Source organism: Schistocerca cancellata, chromosome 4 (genome assembly GCF_023864275.1).
Source record: "Schistocerca cancellata isolate TAMUIC-IGC-003103 chromosome 4, iqSchCanc2.1, whole genome shotgun sequence".
In the NCBI taxonomy this organism is placed as follows: domain Eukaryota; kingdom Metazoa; phylum Arthropoda; class Insecta; order Orthoptera; family Acrididae; genus Schistocerca; species Schistocerca cancellata.
Window position 1 is genome coordinate 570821164 of NC_064629.1, and position 27853 is coordinate 570849016.

Consider the following 27853-nt stretch of genomic DNA (forward strand, 5'->3'; position numbering starts at 1 on the left):
GAGAGAGAGAGAGAGAGAGAGAGAGAGAGAGAGAGAGAGAGAGAGAGAGAGAGAGAGAGAGAGAGAGAGAGAGAACCCACCCAGGCCACTCTACTGCTTACTATTTACCTGAAACAATTCAGACACTCCAGTCGAAATGGAATAAGGTTTCCTTCTCTGCTCTGTAACCAGGACTATTGCCATTGTATGAAGGGCAAAACTGTCCAAACCATATCACTCATCCTCTGCTCCAGTCATGTACATTGTTGGACACTCAAGGCAAAAGGAGGGTGTTCAGTGTCGGCAGAACTGAAGTTCCTGGTCTTTGCTACACTATCATGCTCACCTGACGTACGGGTGAGCAAAGTATCCTATCAGCATATAGAGTACTGGGATTGGGATGTTGTCTTGTTGCTGATTAATCATGTGTCCTCATTATTACAGTGGTTGAACTGCAGTCCACTTAACTCGTATGCACAATATCTATCTTCCTCCTCTCGTTATATATTCCTGATTGTTGCTAATTGCAAGCTGGAACCATCTTCTCATCCACTGACTGCAAGACTGCAACTGCTGCTGCAGCACCATATCAGTGATTTCTGCTCGACATCACAGGGACACCACCTCTGCTGTCCATATCAGTAACCCACCCCCCCCCCCCCCCAAACAGCAGGCCTGGTTTTCTGAACTAACCAAAGTTGTCCCATTAAGTAGAGGAGACTATGGCACATTTTTTGTTTTTAGAATATACGGTCCAGTCGCATTTATGTCACCACTGCCTATGTTCGACATCAACATGCAAAACCTCTCACAGATAGCAAGTGGTAGCACTAGCAATAGAGGGTATATAAAGCATGTCGGGGGAAAAGGGGGTTATGCAGGAAACAGTGCTGTAGTTGTCATAATGCAGAAATGGAAAGATTTATCTGATGTCCATCGGGCAAGACCATTGGCTTTCGGGGCAAGGGTGGAAGTGTTTCTGAATCTTCTAAGTTTGTAAACTGTTTGTGTGCTGCTGTGGTAAAAATATACTGTACGTGGTAAAAGTAGTGCAATCCAAATCTAGCAGCTGTGATGCACTATGGGCCATACATGACATGGGCAAACAACAGCTGCAGAGGCGTGCACAGGCAAATATATGTGCAACTAACTGCCCAGTTGAACCACGGGGCTATCAACAACCATTCAGCCTGGTTCATGTGCCCACAATGACTGCTGTTCGTTGATGATGAAGGCTGAAATTTGCACGCCAGTACTGCAACTCAACATCCACTAAGTGGTGACAGGTGGTACCTTCAGACAAATCACATTTTATGCTCCATTGGGCAGATGGCTAACAGCCACATGTGGTGATAAAATTTATGATGTCTCTAAATACGGTGTATTTGGAAAATCAATGTTAACTGCATAGAAATGCAGAAAGCTTCCCATCACTTTGTAATAACTGTGCTCCTGATATGATCTGTGTGTGTACTAGATAACAGCTTTTACATTTGCTGTGGTTGTGTAAGTCAGTTTCATAATCAAGGATCTAGAAGCTGAATGAATACCATGTAGAAATGAGGAGTCAAATTTATCACACTTTCCAACACTTCTTTTTCATTTACAATAAATTAACAAATTAATATCTGTAGAGAGCTAAGTATCATAAAACACCAGTTATGTGTTAAGTAGCTGACTGAAAAGTATGTTTTTTACAAACTGTGGTCAAATTATATTATAAATGAAATACTTAACTCATTACTTAAAATTCGTCTCATCCACTGTGTGTGTGTGTGTGTGTGTGTGTGTGTGTGTGTGTGTGTGTGTGTGTGTTTTCCATTACAAAGGAAGGTGATTCATTTTTAACAATAGTTATGCAAGTATATTAGATACTTCTATTTCTTCCATAAATACTTTTTTTTTACATTCAGTAAGTAAGTATCTCGTTACTGCCACCTTGTATAAAGGAACTCCTTCCACAAAGAGGGTCCAATTATACATTATAAATCTGTGGTGAATAAACTCAACCTTACACCACTTTAAATGCATTCAGCAATCCAAATGCTGCAAATATTCAAAGTTCATCTTTTAAGTCATCATCCTCATTAGCACCAGGTGGTGGTGGTCCACCACTACTCTGATACAGTTTTGCAATTATTGGCTGAACCACATCTTCTAATTCCTTCTTCTGCTTCTTAAATTCTTCAGTTGATGCATCCTGGTTGGCTTCAAGCCACTTAATCTTTTCTTCAATTGCCTCCTCCATTGTAGTCTTATCTGAACCGCTCACCTACAAGAAAATTTTAAAAATGTACACATTGCTTACATACTGACCAACACAATTTATTCTTTTGCTCTAGGATTAGTTTCAACCATTTGAAAGTTGAATTTAAATTCAAATGCAAACACTGTACAGAAGCTCATTAAATATAAAAAAACATCTGATTTAACACTAAGAAATTGTGATACACTACTACACTAAAGTATTAACAGTGCAGGGTACATAGTGAGACCCTTGGGATGCAAACCAACTGTCACTTTATGACCAGTGTTTTAAAGCTTTTGATATGATATGACAGTACTATATTATACTTTGTGCAACTGATAATACTGTCAGCATCAAAAGTAATACTGAAGTTTCTCTTCACATTATGCTAGAATACTACCTGACCAACACCTTTCAACTGCATTAAATAATTTAATGCTTTTAATGTTACCATGAATGATTGGTATAGTGCTCTTTATGTCATCATATTTCCTCTAGTACCAATAAACTATCTCACATTCGTCATACATGTATATTAACATTACCAATAACTATAGCATGTATTCTTATATTACATATATTCTCAAACAATACAAAATGACATTTTATATGCCACAATTACACATCACCACCTGTAGTACAGTACTCTACGCATTTTGACATTTAAAGATATCACTACTTAATAAGGACAGAAAAAAAATTTTTTTTAAACAACTCAGTGTTATTTTCTGTCAGGTTATCTTTCAAATTATGTTCTTTATTTTATACCTATTAATTACATATTTATTGGAGTTCAAATGAGGAAGTGTTGTGTCAAAAATGACAAAGCAAGTGAAAGTCTTTTAGCTTCTCCTACTAAATTCCGTCTGTTACCCCCAAGTTTGTGAACCCCAGATCCTCAGCAACCCTGTGGAAGATTGGGTATTTAACTCTGATGGGGAACACTGTCAGGGCAGATGAGAGAAGGAGAAATGCTCCTCCAAAGAATAGGAGGAGAACTATGGACTAACTCATATCTGGAAATATGTCTTTTTAAGGTAAAGTAACAATGAATATGAGAAATGGATCATGGAACGTACAGACATACATAATTGGAGTCCTTGGAAGCCTTATTGGAATACTGGAAACATACAGGGTATGTATCGGCCTTGGCCTTGGACTACTAGTAACAGGATCTAAAGCAAGAAGACTAGGGATATGTTACATGCAAATGAAGGGGAAATTTTTCAGTTAAAGCCTCCGAAATGCACATTTCCTTACCAAGGAGAGGACGGCAGAGGAGGAGACCTACAAGGCACTGGAGCAAGCTTATAGACATTACTCAAAAAATGATATCAAGATGGTGATAGGAGATATAAATGGAAAGGTAGGGCAGGAGTAGCACCCCCCCCCCCCCCTCCCACAGCATTGGTAAATACAGCATCCATAAAGAGTAATAACATCTACATAGATACTCCACAAGCCACTGTATGGTGCATGGTGGAGGGTACCCTGTACCACTACAAGTCATTTCCTTTCCTGTTGCACTTGCAAATAGACTGAGGGAAAATGACCTACCTATACACCTCTGTACCAGACCTAATTTCTCTTATCTTACCTTTGTGGTCATTACGCACAATGTATGTTGGCGAAAGTGGAATCACTCGGTAGTCAGCATCATATGCCAGTTCTCTACATCTTTTTGATAGTGTTTTTCAAAAAGAATGTCGTCTTATCTCCAGGGATTCCCCATCTGAGTTCCTGAAGCATCTCCGTAATCAACTTTTGTTCAAATCTATCAGTAACTAATCTAGCAGACCACCTCAAAACTGCTTCAGTGTTTTCCTTCAATCCAACCTGATATTGATCCCAAACACTTTAGCAATAATCAAGAACAAGTCACACCAGCATCCTATATGCTGTCTCCTTTACAGGTGAACCACTACGTCAACAATTTGCCTTCCCTACCACAGTTCTCACATGCACGATCCATTTCATATTGTTCTGCAAGGTTACACAAACAGATTGACAATACAGTATTCAACCATTACAGGTTTGTTCTTACTACCCATCTGCATTAACTTACATTTTTCCACATTTTGGGCTAGCTGCCATTTATCATACCAACTAAAATTTTTTTCTGTCATCTTGTACCTTTCTACAGTCATTCAATTTCGACACCTTACCGTACACTATTGCATCATCAGCCAAGAACTGTACATTGTAGCCCTCCCCGATGGCCAAATCATTTATGTATATAGAGAACAGCAGTACTATCACACTTTCCTGGGGGCACTCCTGACAATACCCCTGTCTCTGATGAACACACACCATTGAGGACAACATACTGGGTTCTATAACTTGGGAAGTCTTCGAGCCACTGACACATCTGTGAACCTATTCCATATGCTTGTACTTTCTTTAATGGCCTGGAATGGGGCACCATGTCAAATGCTTTCCAGAAATCTAGAAATACGGAATCTGCCTGTTGCCCTTCATCTATAGTTTACAGTATATCAAGTGAGGAAATGGCAAGCTGGGTTTTGCACAAGTAATGCTTTCTAAAACCACGCTGAGTTGTGAACATAAGCTTCTTTCTCAAGAAAGAACTGAGAAAAATGTTCCAGGATTATGTAGCAAACTAACGTCAGGGATTTTGGTCTAATTTTTGCAGGTCCATTCCTTCCCCTTCTTATACAATGGAGTCACCTGCCCTTTTTCCAGTCAGTAGGGACTTCGTGCTGGATGAGATTTTCACAAGGATGCAGGCTAGGTAATGGGGCAATGCTGTAGAGTACTCTTTGTGAAACTGACTCGAGGTTTCATCTGGACCTGGTGATTTATTTGCTTTCAACTTTTTCAGTTGTTTCTCTACACCAGGGATGCTTATTATTTCACCCATTCGGGAGTCTGTCCAATGGTCAAATGACGGTATGTTTGTAAGATTCTCCACTGAAATATTTCTGGAACATGAAATTTGAAACTTTGGCTTTTGTTTTGCTATCTTCAACTGCTCCACCAGACTGGTCAACAAGGGATTGAATGGAAGTCTTAGACCCACTTAGCAATTTCACAGAGGACGAGCATTTTCTTGGGTTCTCTGCCAGACCTTTTGCTAAGGTGCGATTGTGATAGTAGTTGTATACTTCATGCATGGACCTTTTCACGGAAGCAGAAATCTGTACTAACCTTAGCTTGTCATTTATCAGTTCCTTTTGATTAGACTGCAACAGCGTCTGCTTACTCAGCATCTTCTGAATTTCGTTGTTAAACCACAGTGAATCTTTCCCATCATTTATCCATTTACTACGAACATAACTCCACACCACGATACTCCATCTGCCTAAGCTTTGCCCATAATTCCTCTACATCATCTTACTGGAACTAAGTGATGTCTATTCACTGCCTAAGTGAGATGCTAACAACTGGTTATCTGCTCTATCTAGCAGAAACACTCTGCTAGTCTTCTTGACCGATTTCTTAACTTTCGTAATCTTAATTGCTATAATGATATTCTCTTTGCTAATCTCCGTTTCTATGCTGACACTGTTGATAACGTCCAGCCTACTTGTAGCTATAAGGGGTAAGATATTTCCATTGCATGCGGGCTGCCAATCCAGTGTATACTCTAAGTTATGACTGTAGACTTACTTTGAATGACTAGAACTGTCACAGCACAATCGGATGGCAAGTAAAAACATCCAACAATTAACTTTGTTTCACGTACACCTGTTATACACAACCAGGTAACTGTCACACTCAGCTTCGACCTCAAGAGAGGGAACATTTTGCCAACTGCAATGGACATTCCCCCCTCCTACAGCTTCTAATCTGTCTGAAATACATTCCTCCATGACTTGCTAAATATCTGAGCTTTCCATCTGGTATTCCCACCTGTTCTCAGTTCCAAGAATAATTTGAGCACAAGAACTTTCCTGGAGGGCAGTAAATTCAGAAACTTAATTACGAATAAAATGACAGTTTACTGAAAAAATTTGACAGTCTAAGTGTGTATTCTGTAAGCCATTTGACTTCCCTAGCTGCATACAGACTGGCGAGTGTTCCTCAGAGCACCTTCAATAACCATCCAGCCTAAAAACAGTTATGTGCACTCCGTAAGTACTCTGCTACCTGAGTAGCTGCATGCTTTGTGTAGTGCACCCCTGACCTATCAAGGTGAGTCCTATAAATCCCCTACATGATAACACAGGTCTAGAAATCTGCAGCCAAGACCGTCACAAGAGTCGATGAAGCCTTTGGTTGAGAACCTCCACTTGGCTCCAAATCAAAGGACCCCGATCAACTCTGGGAAGAATGCTACAAATTGTGAGCTCTGGTTGCACCCCACGCATGAGGCCAGCAGTCTTCATTATCACTAGCCGCCTGTATGAACTGAGGATGGCCTCAGTACCATGTGACAGGCATCATCAGTGCTGATGCAAGCCACAACTTGCCGACAACTGCACCCTGCACACTATAGTTGCAGGCAAGGCTGCCTCCAAATCTCTGATGCTGACCCCTGGCATACAAACTGAATGCACATTTGCTTTCTTTCTAGCCCTGAACGATATCTGCCTAAGGGGCTCTATAAGACACCAAACTTTGTAGCTCCAGATAACTAGCAAACCCCTTCCCTGTGTGCCTGCTCTGACACTGCTGAAGGCCCAGCTGTGAGGATGGATCCACTGCATCAGATGCACTAAGGTGTGCCTCGAAAGCAGAGCCCATGGGCACAACAAGCGTCACCTGAGATGGCCCATGTGATGCGCCAAATTCTCCGCCACCGCTACACCCCGCCACAGCAATCTGAAGGTGACTTGACTGTAGCCACAAGAGCATTCACCTGTTCATAAACCGTTGCCAGCCCCTCCTGCATCAGCACACATCCTCACCATCCAAGCAAGACTGACTAAAGCAGTTAACTATAAAAGCAGACTCAATACTAGAGATTCAACTTACTACCCTCCTGATCGGTCACCATTGGATGCTAATGCATTAATGAGCAATGTAGATGGTTGTTCAGTGACCAATTACTGCTCTACAGAGTGAATAGATTTACTCTTACAAAAATGAGAGATCAAACTTCTTAGAAAAACACGCACTAACAACAATGGAGCCTGCCTGATAAATTTTACAGCATACCTTAGGTAAGTTTCCAGCACATGGTTCCAGCATAAAAATATACATAAAATGACCTGGGTGTCACCAGACAACAATACTAGGAACCAAACTGACCACATATTAATAGATGGCATGGCACTGATGTAGCATACTACTATATGTTTCAGTGGAATCTGATCACACCTCCTCGCAGCAAAAATTAGAGGGAGAATTTCAAATGCACATAAAAGAGAAACACAATACAAGAGTAGTACCCCAGAAATAGAGGACCCTGTAAAAGATTAACACCTAGCTTTTAATCTGGAAAATACATTGACAGGAATCTTGCAGATCTATACTCATAAATGAGCACTGGAATAAAATCAGAAGTGAAATACAAGCTGCTGCAGAAGTAGTAATAGGCATGGAACAACAGATCAGAAGGAATGAATGGTGCGATGGGTGTGAGGCAGCAACAATAATGAAGAACTAAGCATACAAAAAGATGCAGGCTAGAAGAACAACAATGCTAGTAGATGACTACAGAGAAAAAAGGTGTGTTGAAAAGCTGGTTCTGAAAGCAAAGAAGAGAAGCTTTCTTCGAAGGTCAATAACCTTGGAAAGGGATTTCAAACAAAAACAGCACAAGGTGGAGGAAAAACAAAAGAAATGGTGAATTGATAGCTTCACAGGAAGTAGTGTTACATTGCTGGGAAGAGCACTTTAAGGAATAATTATATTCAGAATACTGAAGCATGGGAACTAACTGAAAACCCAACAAGTAGAAGCAGAGGAAAATACGATGACCACAATGCAAGAGATTAAGCTAGCAATAAAGGAACTAGCCAACAATTGGTTACCTGACAATGACAACCTGCCAGTTGAACTTATTAAGTAGGTGATGGAGAACATCTAGTTAAATGTATGCACACCCTGATCTCATATGTACACACAAAAATCATCCCATATGATTGAAATATTGGAGTAGTATGTGCTGTACATAAGAAAGGGGGGCATCCTGCGATGTACGAACTACAGGGGAATTACATTACTGAATGCTCCATATAAAATATTCTCCTCCCCAATTTGCACCCATGTAAAAGCTCTTGCAGAAAAAGCAGCTGGGAGATATCACGCAGGCTTTAGACCTAGCAGATCACCTATAGACCAAATATCCACCCAGAGACAGATATTAGGGGAAAACAAAAGTGAATACCATATAGAAACATCGTATTTCCCGATTTTAAAGCAGCGTATGACATCATATAAAGAAACAAGCTTACTGAAGCCATGAATGAACTAGGCATACAACAACAGTTAATATGCCGCATAGATCTGATTATGAGAAAAGTAGTAAGTGAAGCATTGATACAAAGAAATTTAACATCAAGTTTTGGAACTAACGATGGACTGAGGAGGTGATGGAATGTAGTCTCACGTATGGTTTTTGACATATCACTACAAAAGGTAGGCACAATAAACATCATAATGGGGCAAGTTCTGGCCTATGCAAATGATGTAGATACTACTGCAAGAACAGAACTAGCTGATAAAGAAACATACAGGGCACTGGTGTCAGCAGCTATAGAAATGGGACTGCAAGTGAAGATCAATAAAACCAGACATGAATATTAAGTCCAGAACCAAACGCAATGTTAGAAATTCACCAAGTGCAAACAGAATCTGTTAGGGAATTCTGTTTATCTGGGAACACTGGTAACATCACAGAATTATATTAGTAAGGAAATAAAGCAGCATATCGACCTAGCTAATACGTCCTATTATGGGCTGGCCCCACAACTTAAGTCAAGAAATCTGCCCAGAAGAACAAAATGTCAACTGTATACAACTTTACTACATCCAGCATTAACATAGGGCTTAGGTGCATGAATACATAACAGTGAGAAAAGCTAACTGGATTTTTCGAATGAAAGGTGGCGTGCAGAAACTATAGAGTGACTAATGAAGATGGAGTATGGCATAGAAGATATAATTTTTAATTTTACAGAGTACATAAAGATCTTGACATCAAAGTTCGTTACAATAAACTGCCCGATATGGGTCACCATGTTTTTCGCAGGGAACATGAGAAGCCAACAAAAAATAGCATTGCTACTAAACCCAGTGGGACAAAGAAGCAGGGAAAGACCAAAACTGATACTTTGATTACAAGAAGATTTAAAAATTATTAGTGTCAGAGGCTGGAGACAAGACACTAGACAGGGAAGAGTGGAATGATGTCCCTGGAGCAGGCTGAGGCCCATTAAGAGCTGTAAAGCCAGGAAGAATTATACAGGGTGTTACAAAAAGGTACGGCCAAACTTTCAGGAAACATTCCTCACACACAAAGAAAGAAAATATGTTATGAGGACATGTGTCCGGAAACGCTTACTTTCCATGTTAGAGCTCATTTTATTACTTCTCTTCAAATCACATTAATCGTGGAATGGAAACACACAGCAACAGAATGTACCAGCGCGACTTCAAACACTGTTACGGGAAATGTTAAAAATGTCCTCCGTTAGCGAGGATACATGTATCCACCCTCCGTCGCATGGGAGCCCTGATGTGCTGATGCAACCCTGGAGAATGGCGTATTGTATCACAGATGTCCACAATACGAGCACGAAGAGTCTCTACATTTGGTACCGGGGTTGCGTAGACAAGAGCTTTCAAATGCCCCCATAAATGAAAATCAAGAGGGTTGAGGTCAGGAGAGCGTGGAGGCCATGGAATTGGTCCACCTCTACCAATCCATCGGTCACCAAATCTGTTGTTGAGAAGCGTACAAACACTTCGACTGAAATGTGCAGGAGCTACATCATGCATGAACCACATGTGTCGTACTTGTAAAGGCACATGTTCTAGCAGCACAGGTACAGTATCCCGTATGAAATCATGATAACGTGCTCCATTGAGCGTAGGTGGAAGAACATACGGCCCAATCAAGACATCATCAACAATGCCTGCCCAAACGTTCACAGAAAATCTGTGTTGATGACGTGATTGCACAATTGCGTGTGGATTCTCGTCAGGCCACACATGTTGATTGTGAAAATTTACAATTTGAGCACATTGGAATGAAGCCTCATCCGTAAAGAGAACATTTGCACTGAAATGAGGATTGACACATTGTTGGATGAACCATTCGCAGAAGCGTACCCGTGGAGGCCAATCAGCTGCTCATAGTGCCTCCACACGCTGTACATGGTGCAGAAACAACTGGTTCTCCCGTAGCACTCTCCATACAGTGACGTGGTCAACGTTACCTTGTACAGCAGCAACTTCTCTGACGCTGACATTAGGGTTATTGTCAACTGCACGAAGAATTGCCTCGTCCATTGCAGGTGTCCTCGTCGTTCTAGGTCTTCCACAGTCGCGAGTCATAGGCTGGAATGTTCCGTGCTCCCTAAGACACCGATCAATTGCTTCGAACGTCTTCCTGTCGGGACACCTTCGTTGTGGAAATCTGTCTCGATACAAACGTACCGCACCACGGCTATTGCCCCGTGCTAATCCATACATCAAATGGGCATCTACCAACTCCGCATTTGTAAACATTGCACTGACTGCAAAACCACGTTCGTGATGAACACTAACCTGTTGATGCTATGTACTGATGTGCTTGATGCTAGTAATGTAGAGCAATGAGTCATGTCAACACAAGCACCGAAGTCTACATTACCTTCCTTCAATTGGGCCAACTGGCAGTGAATAGCGGAAGTACAGTACATACTGATGAAAATAAAATTAGCTCTAACGTGGAAATTAAGCGTTTCCGGACACATGTCCACATTACATATTTTCTTTATTTGTGTGTGAGGAATGTTTCCTGAAAGTTTGGCCGTACCTTTTTGTAACACCCTGTATACTTATTGTCACCATACATCTCATTTATTTCCATAACTAAAAAACTTTACTTCAAGCTTATTAATATTATCCACTTACACAGCAAATACCTCCACATCCGAACAGAGTCTTATGTTTATCGAAAGGAAGCATTCTCGTAATGTCTAATTTCTATTTGGAGACAATACGCTGTGAACACTGATCTTTACCACCTCAAGATACTTTTTGTTTATAAGTAAAATAAATGTAGCAAGCTATCAGGATCCACAACCGATACTAAAGAGTTACATGTTTGCACCTGTTACTGTCCTTCAAAGTAGTCACCATTGTTGTGTAGAACCCATTGCCAACAATGTGGGAGGTGTAGTATACCATTAGCAGAGCCTGTTCTTTTGATGGAGCGAGTAGAACGGCCTACTGCCTGTCGAATCTCTAACAGTTCTGAAGCGAATGCCACCGTCAATTCCAAGTATTACTGTTCGTTTTTGGAGCATCACCTGCAACCAGCTTTGCAAAAGAAGCAGCGACAATTTCTGCACAACCCACCCATCATTTTGCATGACAATGTGCAGGCACATACAGTGCTGCTTTGTTCGGTCGATGGGACTGGAAAGTACTGTTACCATCCCTCATACTCCCCGGACTTACGTCCTTGTGACTGATTTGATTCCGAAGATGAAGGAACCACTTCATGGCAATCACTTCAGAACTGTTCCAGAGATTTGACAGACAGTAGACCCACTCTATTAGTACCATCAGCAGAACAGGCCCTGCTAACAGTATACTACGCCTTCCACATCGCTGGCAACAGGTTCAACACCACACTGTTGACTACTCTGAAGGACAGTAACAGTTGCAAACACGACTTTTGTGTTGGTTGTGAATAAATAGTTGCCACTATTTAAGTTCCAACCCTCATAAATTGAAGGTGGGTGGGGGGAAGGATGACAACCTGTACCGAGTGACAATTTACACTCTTGAGCCTATATTTCAACTCTGAAGCCAAACTGCTTTCAGTACAACAGCAAACATTTAGCAATATCCATATTTTCCACTGGCATGAAAAGTTGCTATTTCATTAAATTTTGAAAGGATTTGTGTCCTTCCTGAATATCTATGTTGCAGAGACCTGCAGGTAAACATAACAGGCTCTTTGCCAAGTCGTCATTAATGGAGTTCTTCATCGTCATCCTACTATTGAAACAAAAACCTACTGCTGGGAACTCCACAGTCTTATGTATCTGTGACCACAAGAGCTGGCACCAGAACCTCAAGGTACAGCCCAGTTTGTTTCACTATTTCCTTCACTTCTCCCTGAGGTAGTACACATTTTTCCAACATTTTGCTAGTTTCATCATTAAAAATTTCTTTTCCCATAATAATGAATCCGCCTTTAAACCATTCTAATATTTAATCAATGTAGCAGTCTTAACTGCCAATGTTATTTCCCATTTGTTTTACAGCAAATCTTACAAAAAATTATGCATTTTGGAGAGATCATTAATTCTGTTCATCAAACTTATGCTTTCGTATGACAAATGTAAATATGAAGACCATCAAATACAGCACATCAGCTTCAAAAACACACAAATCAACATGGCACCTGCTTGGTTGCTTCAATCAAACAATTTCAGTACGAGACGTGACATCGCCCAAACATGGTTCTGGTGGCAGAACAACACAATTATCGCAATATTAACTAAACATTATTTTTATTATTTTGAGAAATAAATTTGTGGAAACAGCCTGGCCCATAGTATCGCTTGAGAGACTGAACTAAGCAAAACAATGAGGTGTCTGTTGCTTAATATTAAGGCACATATTGTATGCCTTCTGGCTAACCACTGCAGTCAGATAGAGACTGAAGAGTGTCTCTCAATGACTATCTATATGGCATGCTCTTTAGTCAGTATACGCTAAAAACTATCTTTGTTATGCACATTTTTAAGTATTTTTTTTCTGTGTGTTAATTCTCACACTATATTTTTTCAGAATATTTCCACAAAACTGAATCAAATTGTTTCTCTTCATAATGATACACAGTGATAAATTTCTGAGCAAGTCTTTAAGAGGGGCAGTCAATTAAAAATAAAAAATATAAGATACTATTTAAAAACAACACACTGCTGTTCATATCTTCGTTAACTAATGAAGTTACAAGAAAGGATATCATGCTGGTTAATGCCCCCCCCCCCCCCCACCTCCTGGTAGCTGGACAGAATCTGCTCAATATATTTTAAATTTGCTTTGAGACAAAAGAGAGTGGGGCACTTAAGAAAACTGGGAGACCCTGTGTAGTGTAGGAGCTGTCACTCTTAGTCTATATTTGAATATGCAAGCCCAACTAAGAAATAAGTTTGTCTAAAATAGTCATGAATCAACAAATGAGAATGCAGAAGAGGTAACAACTTATTTATAAAATGATATGTAGTACTGAGACATAACTTTTGAGCTAACCTTCCAACACAAGTTCACCCACAACCAACCAACAGTCATAACATTTATTACCTGTACATTAGATGTAGGTTCTCTCTTCCCCCCCCCCCCCCCCCCCATTTTTATTTATTGTTTCCACCTTGGGACTTCCATATCATTATTTCTCATTTCTATATAAAGTAATTTTGACACTTATTTTCTATTATACCTTTAGATAGCATAACTTATCTATGTACACCATCCATCCGTAAGTTCCAAGACTTATTGTAATTCCTGGTGCACAAGCAAGATTAGAGCATTAATCATGGCGGTAGCTTTAACTAACAACTGCAACCAGATGTTCATTCAACCAGTCCGTTGTGAGCACACCACTTAAGTAGCGGACATATTACCATGGTGTGTCGGCATCTAGTCACAATTAACAAAGGGGTAACTTCTCTAAATGAAATTTATGGCAACCACACTGTTTTGAAGAACAGGCAAGAGTATGCAATGTTCATCCCAAACACACCGAGTCCGGTACAAAAACAATGCATTGAACTAAGATTTCCAATGAAATAACTCTGTATCCATCTCATTAATACAGCATATAAAGCAACAAACTACTTTCAATATATGGTCATCAGGACATTGCTCTACATGAGGTAAATCAGAAATTTTCTTCAGCATCATGTGACTAGATGATTGCAGAACCACTTTCTTGCTCAAGTAGCACTGTGTTTAGGGGACACAATGGTAATTAAACAGCCACACAACATCAAAATTCTCTTATTCTTTATATTACCTTTGCCCCAAGCTTTTCTTTATCTGACAGCTGGTTTTTCAGAGAGTAGGCATACGATTCCAATTCATTGCGAGCTTCAACACGCTCCTTCAGCTTTTTATCATCGTCGGCAAACTTCTCTGCATCTTTGATCATTCGCTCTATGTCATCAGGAGTTAATCTATTCTGGTCATTTGTGATTACAATCTTCTCACGATTGCCAGTGCCTTTATCTTCTGCTGAAACCTGCAAAACAAAAACCAAAAAAACTTTATAGATGTATCAAATAGAAAAACAGACATGAAAGCATACAATCTTACACAACTGCGTCATAGCAGAATAAAAATGATTAGCTCACTTGTATGTGCGTGGTTCATGGTGTGGGTTCCTGTAATCATGTCCCAGTTCATAAACCACGGGCAACGTGTGAGTGGCCAAGCAAGTGGTCCCGACAGTCAGGATACCAGTTACTTTGGAATAAGGCTGGGCATCTCTGACATATTCTGAGTCGTGGTCACCTTTGTGCTGATACAGCAAAGACTACCAAATCCACCAGTTAGTCCCTCAGCCGTTAGGGGTAAAACCCAATGGGACTCGGGGCAAGTAAGGCTAGCAACCTGCTTCCCTGGTACTTTAAATATGATGCTCGCAACAATCAGAGCAAAATGCCTCGGACCTTTGGAGGTGACAGAGTCCCACCTCTAACTGACAAACCAGGGACTCCTAAGATACGACTTGGCAAACAAATGGTAATGAGATGGGGAGCTATTAATATCAATGGGGGCTACTCTGTGAAGAAGGTAGAGCTGGCAGAGGCTGCAAGTAAGATGGGGCTGGACGTTTTAGCTGTTAGTGACATTCGAGTAAGGGGTGAAAAAGAAGAGGAAGTGGGAGAATACAAGGTCTACCTGTCAGGAGTCAAAGCAGGAATAGCACAATGGAGTGTAGGGCTTTACATCAGGAAAGAAATGGAACCCAGCGTAGTTGCAATAAGGTATGTAAACGAACGACTGATGTGGATAGATTTGACAGTGTCTAGCAAGAAAATTAGGATTGTGTCAGTATATTCGCATTGTGAAGGGACAGTTCAAGATAAGATGGATAGTTTTTATGAGGCGCTCAGTGATGTAGTTGTTAGAGTAAAGGACAAGGACAGTGTTCTGCTCATGGGTGATTTTAACGCCAGGATTGGAAATCGAACAGAAGGGTATGAAAAGGTTATGGGTAAATTTGGAGAGGATATGGCGGCCAACAGGAACGGGAAAAAACTCTTTGATTTCTGTGCCAGTATGGGCTTAGTAATCACAAACTCCTTTTTTAAACATAAGAACATTCACCAGTATACTTGGGAAGGCAGGGGAACCAGATCTGTCATTGACTATATAATAACAGATCAGGAATTCAGGAAGGCTGTGACGTACACACGTGTATTCAGGGGATTCTTTGATGACACTGATCATTATTTAATCTGCAGTGAAATTGGGATTGTGAGGCCGAAAGTGCAGGAGGTCAGGTCCATATGTAGGAGGATAAGAGTGGAGAAACTTCACGATAAGGAAATCAGGCACAAGTACATAACAGCGATCTCAGAAAGGTACCAGTTAGTTGAATGTAGTCAATTACAGTCATTGGAAAAGGAATGGACAAGGTACAGGGACACAGTACTAGAAGTGGCTAAAGAATGTCTTGGAACAGTAGTGTGTAAAAGTAGGATGAAGCAAACAGCTCGGTGGAATGATACGATCAAGGCAGCCTGTAAAAGGAAAAAGAAGGCATATCAAAAATGGCTACATACCAGAACCCAGGTAGACAGAGAAAGCTATGTTGAAGAAAGAAACAAAGCCAAACAGATAATTGCAGCATCCAAGAAGAAATCGTGGGAAGACTTTGGAAACAGGTTGGAGACTATGGGTCAAGCTGCTGGAAAACCATTCTGGAGTGTAATTAGCAGTCTTCGAAAGGGAGGTAAGAAGGAAATGACAAGTATTTTGGACAGGTCAGGAAAACTGCTGGTGAATTCTGTGGATGCCTTGGGCAGATGGAGGGAATATTTTGAAGAGTTGCTCAATGTAGGTGAAAATGCGATCAGTTTGTTTCAGATTTCGAGGTAGAATGGGATAGGAATGATGATGGAAATAGGATCACATTTGAGGCAGTGGAAAAAATGGTCAATAGATTTCAGTGCAATAAAGCGGCTGGGGTGGATGAAATTAAGTCGGAACTCATCAAATACAGTGGAATGTCAGGTCTTAAATGGCTACACAGGATAATTGAAATGGCCTGGGAGTCGGGACAGGTTCCATCAGACTGGACAAAAGCAGTAATCACACCCATCTTTAAACATGGAAACAGAAAAGATTGTAACAGCTACAGAGGTATCTCTTTAATCAGCGTTGTGGGTAAAATCTTCTCAGGTATTGTTGAAAGGAAAGTGCGAGTATTAGTTGAGGACCAACTGGATGAAAATCAGTGTGGGATTAGGCCTCTTAGAGGTTGTCAGGACCAGATCTTTAGCTTACGGCAAATAATGGAGAAGTGTTATGAGTGGAACAGGGAATTGTATCTATGCTTTATAGACCTAGAAAAGGCATATGACCGGGTTCCTAGGAGGAAGTTATTGTCTGTTCTACAAGATTATTGAATACGAGGCAAACTTTTGCAAGCAATTAAAGGTCTTTACATGGATAGTCAGGCAGCAGTTAGAGTTGACAGTAAACAGAGTTCATGGTTCAGAGTAGTTTCAGGGGTAAGACAAGGCTGCAACCTGTCTCCACTGTTGTTCATATTATTTATGGATCATATGTTGAAAACAATAGACTGGCTGGTGAGAGTAAGATATGTGAACACAAAATAAGCAGTCTCGCATATGCAGATGACTTAGTTGTGATGGCAGACTCGATTGAAACCCTGCAAAGTAACATTTCAGAGCTAGATCAGAAGTGTAATTACTATGGTATGAAGATTAGCATCTCCAAAACGAAAGTAATGTCAGTGGGAAAGAAATATAAACGGATTGAGTGCCAAATAGGAGGAACAAAGTTAGAACAGGTGGACGGTTTCAAGTACTTAGGATGCATATTCTCACAGGATGGCAACATAGTGAAAGAACTGGAAGCGAGGTGTAGCAAAGCTAATGCAGTGAGCGCTCAGCTACGATCTACTCTCTTCTGCAAGAAGGAAGTCAGTACCAAGACTGAGTTATCTGTGCACCGTTCAATCTTTCGACCAACTTTGTTGTATGGGAGCGAAAGCTGGGTGGATTCAGGTTACCTTATCAACAAGGTTGAGGTTACGGATATGAAAGCAGCTAGGATGATTGCAGGTACTAGTAGATGGGAACAATGGCAGGAGGGTGTCCACAATGAGGAAATCAAAGAAAAACTGGGAATGAACTCTATAGATGTAGCAGTCAGGGCGAACAGGCTTAGATGGTGGGGTCATGTTACACGCATGGGAGAAGCAAGGTTACCCCAGAGACTCATGGATTCAGACCGAGGAGAAGGTACCTGGATTCAGTTAAGAATGATTCTGAAGTAATAGGTTTAACATCAGAAGAGGCACCAATGTTCACACTGAATAGGGGATCATGGAGGAACTGTATAAGGGGGGCTATGCTCCAGACTGAACGCTGAAAGGCATAATCAGTCTTAAATGATTATGATGATGACTTGTATGTGCGCCTGTCTGCAATTTGACATCTCCCTAAGGTAAGTAGCAATCTATCCTTTCATAATATTGTTCCTCCACCCTGAACTTTATTTCAATCAAATAATAGATAAACATTCAGATGTGACTGGCCCAATGTTTGAATGAGGATCAAAGAAACAAGCAAAAATCAAGGTTCTAGCTGAACAATCACATCTCATCATAACCTCTTCACATCTGAACTTTCAATCTTGTAAATGGCAGCCTCCCTAAAATGTCTTATCATCCAACACTTTTGGTTGGAGACCAACAGCTGGGCTACTGGAACAGTCCCACAGACAGCGAGGACATTGGCCTCAGCGGATTAGGGAATTACAGGGAAGTTGGCTGTGCCCTTTCAAAGGAACCATCCCGGCATTTGCCTGGAGCGATATAGGGAAATCACCAAATACCTACATAAGAATAGCCAGACATGAGATTGAACCGTCGTCCTCCGGAACGCGAGTCCAGTGTGGTAACCAATACGCCACCTTCCGCAGTCACAGTGTGGAGATTTAAGGTCTAGGTTCAGGTCATGTCTGCCAGTGATTCAAGAAATATTGCAGCAATGGTACACTGTAGATATACAGCACACACTTTTTCTCCCTCACAAGACCTTATCCTGGCACCACCCTTTAACAAGATAATGGTCATCCACAAACTATGCATATGAACTAGTTGCATGAAGCTGGGATATACTTCACCACCAAGCTTTCATGCTGTACCTGACAGAACATGGTTGAGTACATCTTGGCTATCAACCCATTCCAGTGCCAGTGTTCAGGTAAATGGGAACCACTTACAACTGTTGTGAGCTAAGTTGCCTCAATAGAAAATAAAACATCACTATGAAAGCCTTCTCAACAAAACCACTGCTCATTCCAAGGCTTAATGTCATGTAATCTTGACATGGGTCAGTACACTTTTACCACCTATACTTAGGTTTCATTTTATTTTTTACTCACAAAATTTCCCCACACCTAAACACAGGATTTCATTTTCTCTGATGTCTTAAGTTTTCAGACAGTGTATACTTGATAGAATGAAAGAATTGAGCTCGGCCCAGCTTTTAGCCTCAGTATATTTAAAAGCAACTTTAACAATGTTCACTGGTATAACAGATTTTGAATAAACAGTGATTTTCCTGCAGGAGGCAGCAAAGTTTCAATAAGTTTCCATTTTCCACTACATGCTCTACACTAAAATCTTACTATATTTTAAATTTCACATACCTGAAGAATGCCATTGGCATCTATTTCAAATGTTACTTCAATCTGTGGAACACCTCGTGGAGCTGGGGGTATCCCAGTTAAGTCAAATTTTCCTAGCAGATGGTTGTCTTTTGTCATGGGTCTTTCTCCTTCATAAACCTGTAAAAACCACAATTTTAATGCTCAACCATGTTGACAATATGGAAGCAAAACATAACTTCCTAAAATAACATACCTGAATTGTTACTGTGTGCTGGTTGTCAGATGCAGTAGAAAATATCTGCGACTTCTTTGTTGGTATCACAGTATTTCTTGGTATCAGTTTAGTCATCACCCCTCCAACAGTTTCAATGCCCATAGTCAGGGGATTAACATCCAAAAGAACAATTGCATCTGTGTCTTGTTCACCAGACAACACACCTGCCTGCACAGCAGCACCATATGCCACTGCTTCATCAGGATTTATACCCCTTGATGGTTCTTTGCCACCAAAGAATTCCTTTACTAACTGTTGTACTTTCGGTATCCTTGTGCTTCCACCTACTAAAACTATTTCATCAACATCATTCTTGTTCATGTCAGCATCCTCCAATACTTTCTGTACAGGCTTCATTGTAGATCTGAACAAATCCTAAGTGCAACAAAAAAACCAATATAAATAGCACACCACAGGGACAGGGCACAAAGAAATCACACAGCTTACTAACTTACCATGTTAAGCTCTTCAAACTTTGCCCTTGTCAGTGTCTCTGAAAAATCTTCTCCTTCGAAGAAACTTTCAATTTCTATTCTGACTTGGTGACCAGAAGAAAGAGCTCTCTTTGCTTTTTCAACTTCACGGCGAAGCTTCTGCACAGCTCTGTTATCTTTACGGATGTCCTTTCCTTTCTTCTTCTTGTACAGTTTAATAAAATGGTCCATTACACGCTGATCAAAGTCCTCTCCACCTAAGTGGGTATCTCCATTTGTTGACACAACCTACAACCAAAATTAATACTTCCACTTAACACTAAATCAAGTCACAAATAAAAAAAGATAAAACAACTACTTTCTTGTATTTAAAAATTGATTCCTACACCTTAAGTTAGAATGAGGAATGTCGTGTAAGTATGAGATCTTTGTGGGAGGCGGGGGAGCAAGATTCCAATATTTAGCTATGTTTTAGGAAAAATGTCCTAAAGAAGCTCAAGATTAGTCTGCATTCTGCACTAACTTTCAGCTAATTCACTCTGGAAATCCCCAAAGTGGTTGCTCCACAGCACTCCATTTAACTTACGTATGTACACCCAAGGCCAATACAACAAAATGATTCAAAATGCCTGCTTTAGTGTGAAAGTCAGTTCTAAATTTTTAGACACTATAGGCCTACTTTCACAACTTTCTAAAAAGAAAACAATCAAACCCAGTTATTGTCAACACTAATATCTCCTCCCCCCCTCCCCACCCAAATGCCATAACTGGTTCCTGGAATCACTATTTTAATCTGTAACATGTAATAACCATAACTACAGCTAATTACAAAGCCTACAAGCTAGAACAACTATTTGCGAGATTCAGTGGAACTTTTGCTACACTGTGTAAAAAAGTTCTCTCTCTACATAAGGATCTGTACTATTTGTAGATTTGTAAGCACTGTATGTTTAGTCCGATTAACAAAATTTACTATTTCTTCAACTTATCAATACGTAAACTAATGATCTAACTGCACACAACCATTTAAATACCATTACAGAAGACCCATATAAGAACCAATTTTAACTAGTAAGTTTTAACTTACTATCCTTGTGTATCATACACTTTGTCATGACATTTCACAAACCCAACAAAGGTTAGATGAACAAAAGGGAAATTAGTTGGCAAACCTCTAACATAAGCACACAATTCTGGCAAGCTTTTCATGTGCTGTCATTATTGTAAATTTGAGGCAACAGCTAAGTTCACAACCAATACATCATAAACTATGAATTTGCACTGACACCTACAGTACAAGTGCCAACACTTTACTCCTAATCCTCCACTTTTATTAACCTATGGACTTTGCTATTAGTGTCTTCTGTTTGCTGTCAGAATGTTCTCAGCACTGGTTAAACTTTTCATCTTGCCTTGCTGGTTTTGAATTACTCATGTCAGAATGAATTGAGAAAGCAGACAATTTTCCATCACAAGAAACAACTCACATTTCTGTTTTGGCAATACTCACCAAAGACGGGGTAAAAAAAATGAAAATTTTGAGTGTACTGCATGATTAAAATGGAGCTTACTTCCATCATTCTCCCCACATCAACCTATTAAATTTTTTTGTATTCTCAAATATTACACAAATATTCAGGGAGACAATTACACAGTACTGTAGTTTCTGCATATAACCCACAAATACTCCAGTACCTTAATGCTTCATAAACAAGCATAGTTATCTGATTGTTTCACTATCTTGCCTAAAAATTACAACAAATACCATTCTAAATTTGCCTAAATGCCCTATAAATCTGTGTGTTCATGTAAAGTATGGGCTGTACTTATGACAACAGCTTTTGTACCAATGGTCAAACTAGTCTAGGAACAGTAGGAACTATTCTAATAGTTCTAAATTCTTCTAGCAACACATGTATTTCAAAAATCTAAAATTTTTGTGATCAACTGTGGTGAAAATGTTGGACATGTACTCCTGCCAAAAGTTACAAAACTTTCCTGGGAACACACAAAACAATTAGACTACTGTTATTAATAGAAAGTAGCACCATACCTCAAACACTCCATTGTCAATAGTTAGCAATGATACATCAAAAGTACCACCACCAAGATCGAAGACCAGGACATTCTTCTCTCCTTCCCTTTTATCTAAACCATAAGCAATTGCAGCTGCAGTTGGCTCATTGATTATTCTCATTACAACAAGTCCAGAAATAGTGCCAGCATCTTTCGTAGCTTGGCGCTGAGCGTCATTGAAGTATGCTGGTACAGTGACTACAGCATGTGTGACCTTCAAAAATATAATTACATTTTGCAATTTCAGCACAATAATTGAAATATATAGCTTAGAAATAAGATTGCAAATACACATGAAATAGGCTTTAAAAATATTATAAATACACAGCAAATGGGCTTTGTTAGCTACTCCCTAAACAATATGAAATCACAGCCAGCCGAAGTACCCTCTGAAAATTATGCTCGTGATAATTTAACTGATTGATGATTAAACAGATAGAAAACATAAGAGTACAAAAAAGTGGGCACAGAAGAGTAATTCACAAATACTAAGCTTATTTCAGCCAAAACAATGTTCTTTATGCTCCACTTTATTTCACTGTTTGCAGCCTGAACTTCCCTCACAGTAAAACTAGACCAAAGCAGCCAATCCTTTGTGGCCCTTTTGAAGTATGGTTAAAAGTGCTTGTGCACTGAATGTTACTTTCTAATTACACGGTGAACCTAAATGCCAAAAGTTTTTTTTAGGTTGTTCAGGGACATTATTCAAGTGTTTTTGTATAAGAGGCTCTGTATCTCCAGCAGCTTATTAAGAGCAGTACTTCATTTGTTACCCCTATTACTTATGTTTCTGTGAAAATACATTTTACAACAGTGAGAAATACTAATATTCAACCATTTGGCATGGTTTCTATTGCTGCAGAAACAGCATAAATGTCAAGCCACATTCAGAAACTAGACTGCGTGTGCAAACTCTTCATCAGCAAACCTACCCACATAGCTGTTTATCACTGTTAACGTATTAACAACACTGGCAGGAAAAAAAAAAAAAAAAAAAAAAAAACAGTTTGTTTCCAACAGACCATGCACTCAACATATGCTCTGCTGTGCACTTTCAGTTCAATCCAGCTATAAAGTGAGTAAGAAAAATTCAATTTCTCTTAACAAGCCACTGGACACCACAGGTCATTTATACAAAAATATTCAGAAAATATTTGAATGACACCTAAAATTTTCAGTTTTGGTTCACCCTGTATAACCTATCACTGACCACAACTCTTACCTACTTAAGATGCCTTATTCAGTTACAAAAAGTTAACAAAGTCATGAATTTTTGTCCAATCTTATAAACAGGACATTTACATTCAAAAGTCCTTAACACATCATCTGATTTACCATCACAAGACAAAAATCTGTTAAGCTTTACATTCATAAGCAATCTTCAGCAATACTTGTAGACAAATTACAAATTGGGAACTACTACTAAATCAGTATAGAATTTAGTATTTTAGCTAAGAATACATGGTAGTTGTTGGGAATAGAGGATACATTTGTATTTAAAAAAAGTGGGGTGCTTTTCTCCAGTCTCACTATCCAGACTCTGAAGCAGTGTCTAAAATTATAAAATGTTAAAGTCAGTCACTGACACAAAATATCTACAATTTTTATCCCTCAAACAATATCACCAATTCCCCCTTATACCCCTTAACATATCTGTAATGGGCATATCCATTCGTTATTTACATTTTCAGTTCCATGATGAACTGCCAAACTTTCTCTTATCCTTAAGCCCTGTGTCCATTGTTCCACCAGCCTGGCACCAGCACACATGCATGCTACTAACCTTGTACACAGCTCTAGCACCATTCTCATTATGCTGGCAACTAATTGCAGCCACAGGGGCTACATAAAAAGAACTCCCCAAGATACAGCAATGCTTGACATCCACTTTAGAAAGATCGAAAATTAATAGCCATATACTTATTAGTGGCTTATGGAGTACAGATTTAGATTTCAATTTAGCAGAATTTAAAACAGTAAAATGAAGGCTATGACAACAAGAAGGTGTTAATATGATACAGCGACACTATTAAACAGTGTGGAAACTTATGTCATACAATCAAGTATGTGGTTAAAGTGCACTTACAGTGTTTATGGCTCTTCCACTGCACATTGCTGTTTGCAGTTTGTTTCCACTGATCATAACCAATTGGGTGATAGGGGACAATTGCCAATGAGAATCGCCAAATCTAATGACTTGTTTTGGCAGATGATATGTATTTATTACTTTCTGGACATGGGCAGCATGAGTGACAATTATTGACCTGGCTATTGTGGATTAAAGGATTTTTGCTGTTTTTTGCATATTTTTATGTTTCTCTGAATATGACAGGATTTTTTGGGATACTTTATTTTTTTTTTCAGCATATAGTTTGGTTGTCTGTTGAAGCCAAGCAATGTGGCTTGAGGAAAATGGGCTGGGGTGACAGACTAATCTGCAGTGTAGATTAATCATCATTTTGAAAACTCAGTGAGGTATTTTTAACATGTCTCGATTTCCAAGATGGTTGTTACCACAGGAACCTAATAGTATAGTTTCAATTTTACACAATATTCTGTTTTATATGACAATTTGCACAATGTATTCCATTGCACCACCACACAACTTCACATCATGACATTTATCGAACACAATTATGATTGGTTCTGCCGTCTTGTCTATCTATTCGATTTTCATCGAACTTCTCATGTTCCACCCTCCTCACAGTAACCAACTACAGCATGTAACAGAAAAACCATCAACACCATATGTGCTCTCTACTCGTGTGCACTTTAACTAAGACAGTGATGCAACCTCTTATGTACATGGGAGTTTTAGGAGGGGATTGTTTTGGTCATACTTCAGATCAGAAATATTTAAACAGAGCAGTTGGGCACACTAAACCTTTTCCAATGGGCTTAGTCTTCTGCTGCTAAAATATGAAGTTTTAACTCACTATTCATGGCATATGTGGAATTAAATGAGGTCAGCAACAGTATTTTACATTTATATAATAATTTTTGCTGCTTCAATCACTTTTTACTGATATTTATTACAATGACAAGCTTTTGCAGTATGCTGCCATCAGCTGCATTACAGTTATATACACATTTATCTAAATGTGTGAATTTTTTGCTGGGTGTGCCAGTGGTATTATGTATTGAAATTCAGCTCTGTACAGAAAGATCCACCATTTTTAACAGTTAACACTTATTAGTTCTAAACTGATAATATGTCCCTCAAACTTCAGAACTATTAAAATAGGCCACTTCAGAGAAACTGCTACTACATATTGCCAAGAGAATTTACCCCTGAATTTCTAGCCCAACTTCATCACTCTTGTCATTTATGGGTCACAGGTTTCTGTTAACAATCCAATAGTAGTGTATGAAAAATTTATTGGTAGGACTAAGTCTAATTTACTGAATCATTTGCAATACTTCTATTGCAGCTAAATACTTGTGATTAAAAAATTAATAAAATTTGAAAACTATGACATGCATACACACTGTGTGCAAAAATGTAACATCACCTTTTCTCAACATATCCTTGAGGCCAGTTTCCACAGAAAAACTTATCTCAAGGTTAATTTTCATAAACCTAAGACGAAGTCACACTTCAAACATGCTCAACAAATCCAGCAGTTGATTATAGCTACTATGTCATGAAAATACAGTATACATACTGTATAGCACCTATTTAGTGTACCAGGCAGTTTCCCTGGAAAACTTAGTAACTGCTCAACAGCCACTGTTTACACATTAAGTTTACATTGAACAAGTCTAACACACTAAAGTTATTCCACATCCCCTGTCAAATACTTCTGAAGTAAAGTCAATCTAAAGGTTTTTCATACTGTTTTCGACCAATATTTGACCATCTATTATAAATGATGAATACCAAAGTCTTTACTGTAAAAGTCTTTCATATTTCCTCCATTTCTTTCTCAGCACTACACTTGGTCAGCAGCAAGGCCCTGGGCAAATGCACAAAATATCCAGCCATTGCTGAAATACCAATATTTATAAAAACTGTCCAACTGACTTAAGGACACAAAACATTTCGTAGCAATGTAATAACCTTTCCCCTTTCAAAAAGTTTCACTGTGCAAGCATTTACTATAAGGGCAGGAAAGGTAGAAAATAGGTCCTTGCACACACATTAACAAACCTGCTGTTTGAATAACAAACTGTGCAACAAGAAGCTGAAGATGCACTGTGAAAGACTAAGCAAATACAGTGCATAAAAAAAGTTACATTTGAACATGAATATTCATTGTTAAACATTACTTACAGCAGTCTGTTATGTCTTTTAAATGTATCAAAACAATACCCACAATCTGAAACATTACAATCAAGTAGGTGGCGTACAATGGGATGCTACAGGAATTTATACTTTCAACAAGTATCTATTTTGAACTTCAGTTTCTAATCAAACACTGTACCTGAAAATTATAGCTTTATTGTTGCTATGCAATTAACCATTTAAAAATACATTACCTTTTTCCCTAAATATGCTTCGGCAGTTTCCTTCATTTTGCCAAGCACCATAGCAGAAATTTCCTCAGGAGCAAACATTTTTTCACCTTGTGATGTTGCCACCTGTATATGTGGTTTGCTGTTTTTCTCCTTCACCTAAAACGACGATCAAAATATTTTACTTAACGCATGAAAATCGTTGCAACTGCGATCATTTATTTTTAAAAATCTTAAATGGCTTAGTGTCATATTGATACTACAGTACCTTAAAAGGAAAGAATTTAATGTCATGCTGTACTGTTGGATCAGTCCACTCTCTGCCGATCAAACGCTTGGCGTCGAACACAGTATTTTCTGGATTCGTTGTAAGCTGATTCTTAGCAGCATCTCCAATTAATCTTTCGCCGTCCGGGGTGAATGCAACGTAAGAAGGTGTAATACGATTACCTTGATCGTTTGCAATTATTTCTACTCTGCCGTTCTTGTATACCCCAACACTATTAACACAAAACATTAAAATAAATTAGGTAAAAAGTTTTCGTTGTTTACCTTGGAAGAGGATACACAATCCATATGCCGGTGACAAATATCCACCACACAGGAATTTTACTTACCAGGAATAAGTTGTTCCTAAATCAATCCCAATTACTGTTCCAACATCCTTATTCTTCTCTTCTTTCGCTAAGCAAATACTGATTATTACGGCTAGAAACGCCGACAAACATTGGACACGCATGGTGTCTGAAATCAAATCTGTCATTTCATAATTAGAATTTACCGTCTTGAACTAAAATCATTTGCTACATGCGTACCTGGTATAAGATGGAGTAACTTACTTACTTTCGCAGTAAAAACTTAATAGATCCTCCAGTAAACTAACTCACACGTATATACACCTAACATTCAAACACACATTGTCGACTACAAGACACGCTACGTCAATTCCGTGAGTTGGGGTTATTGGTCATAGTGTGTAGTCTGCGGAACCCCATTGGTCCGAATTCTCAGAGGTGGCTAAATTCTATTGGTTCACGCATGGCAGATCGCAGGAGCCCTCTGAAGTCAATGAACATTTTTTATGTGAGCTTGCTTGAAAAATTATAACGATCTATCGCCGTTCTTCGTCTTGGAGGCAAACCTCAATTTGAATTCTAACTTCAAATTAGACTGATATTTCTTTTACTTATTTATCTTTATGCATTTAAAGGATCACTTCACAATGACGTAGGATTTGTCAAGGTAATACAATGCAAATCGATTGACCAAACATAACATGCTTTCTGAGGATATGACAGGTAACCTTATGGGAATACGACAGGTGGTCGGTAGTGGTCTTCATTAAGGAACCATTCCGGCATCTGCCGTAACGATCACCGAAAA

General features: G+C 39.3%; 1 protein-coding gene across 3 annotated transcripts; it reads right to left on the minus strand.

Moving 5' to 3' along the window:
* Positions 1–1743: 1743 nt before the first annotated feature.
* LOC126183203 (endoplasmic reticulum chaperone BiP) lies at positions 1744–27469 on the minus strand. 3 transcript variants are annotated; one of them, XM_049924975.1, is made up of 10 exons: positions 27314–27469; positions 27088–27226; positions 26739–26970; positions 26495–26629; positions 21993–22229; positions 19961–20227; positions 19485–19880; positions 19271–19408; positions 14376–14600; positions 1744–2251 (listed from the first exon to the last, which is right to left on the minus strand). In XM_049924975.1, the coding sequence occupies exons 2-10, from the start codon at positions 27207–27209 to the stop codon at positions 2036–2038; spliced, it is 1968 nt and encodes a 655-aa protein (XP_049780932.1). In that variant the 5' UTR covers positions 27210–27226; positions 27314–27469; the 3' UTR covers positions 1744–2035. The 3 variants fall into 3 exon arrangements, with proteins under 3 accessions (XP_049780932.1, XP_049780933.1, XP_049780934.1); XM_049924976.1 differs by having other exon boundaries at positions 27310–27464; XM_049924977.1 differs by having other exon boundaries at positions 27306–27454.
* Between the last annotated feature and the right edge of the window lie 384 nt (positions 27470–27853).

Coding starts and splice junctions, on each gene's coding strand:
- LOC126183203 (XM_049924975.1), bottom strand. CDS start 27,209: ATGCGTGTCCAATGTTTGTCGGCGTTTCTAGCCGTAATAATCAGTATT. Junction 20,228..21,992: donor TTGACAATGGAGTGTTTGAG/GTATGGTGCTAC, acceptor TTTTGGTTGTAG/GTTGTGTCAACAAATGGAGA. Junction 19,409..19,484: donor AGCACACAGTAACAATTCAG/GTATGTTATTTT, acceptor TGGTTTTTACAG/GTTTATGAAGGAGAAAGACC.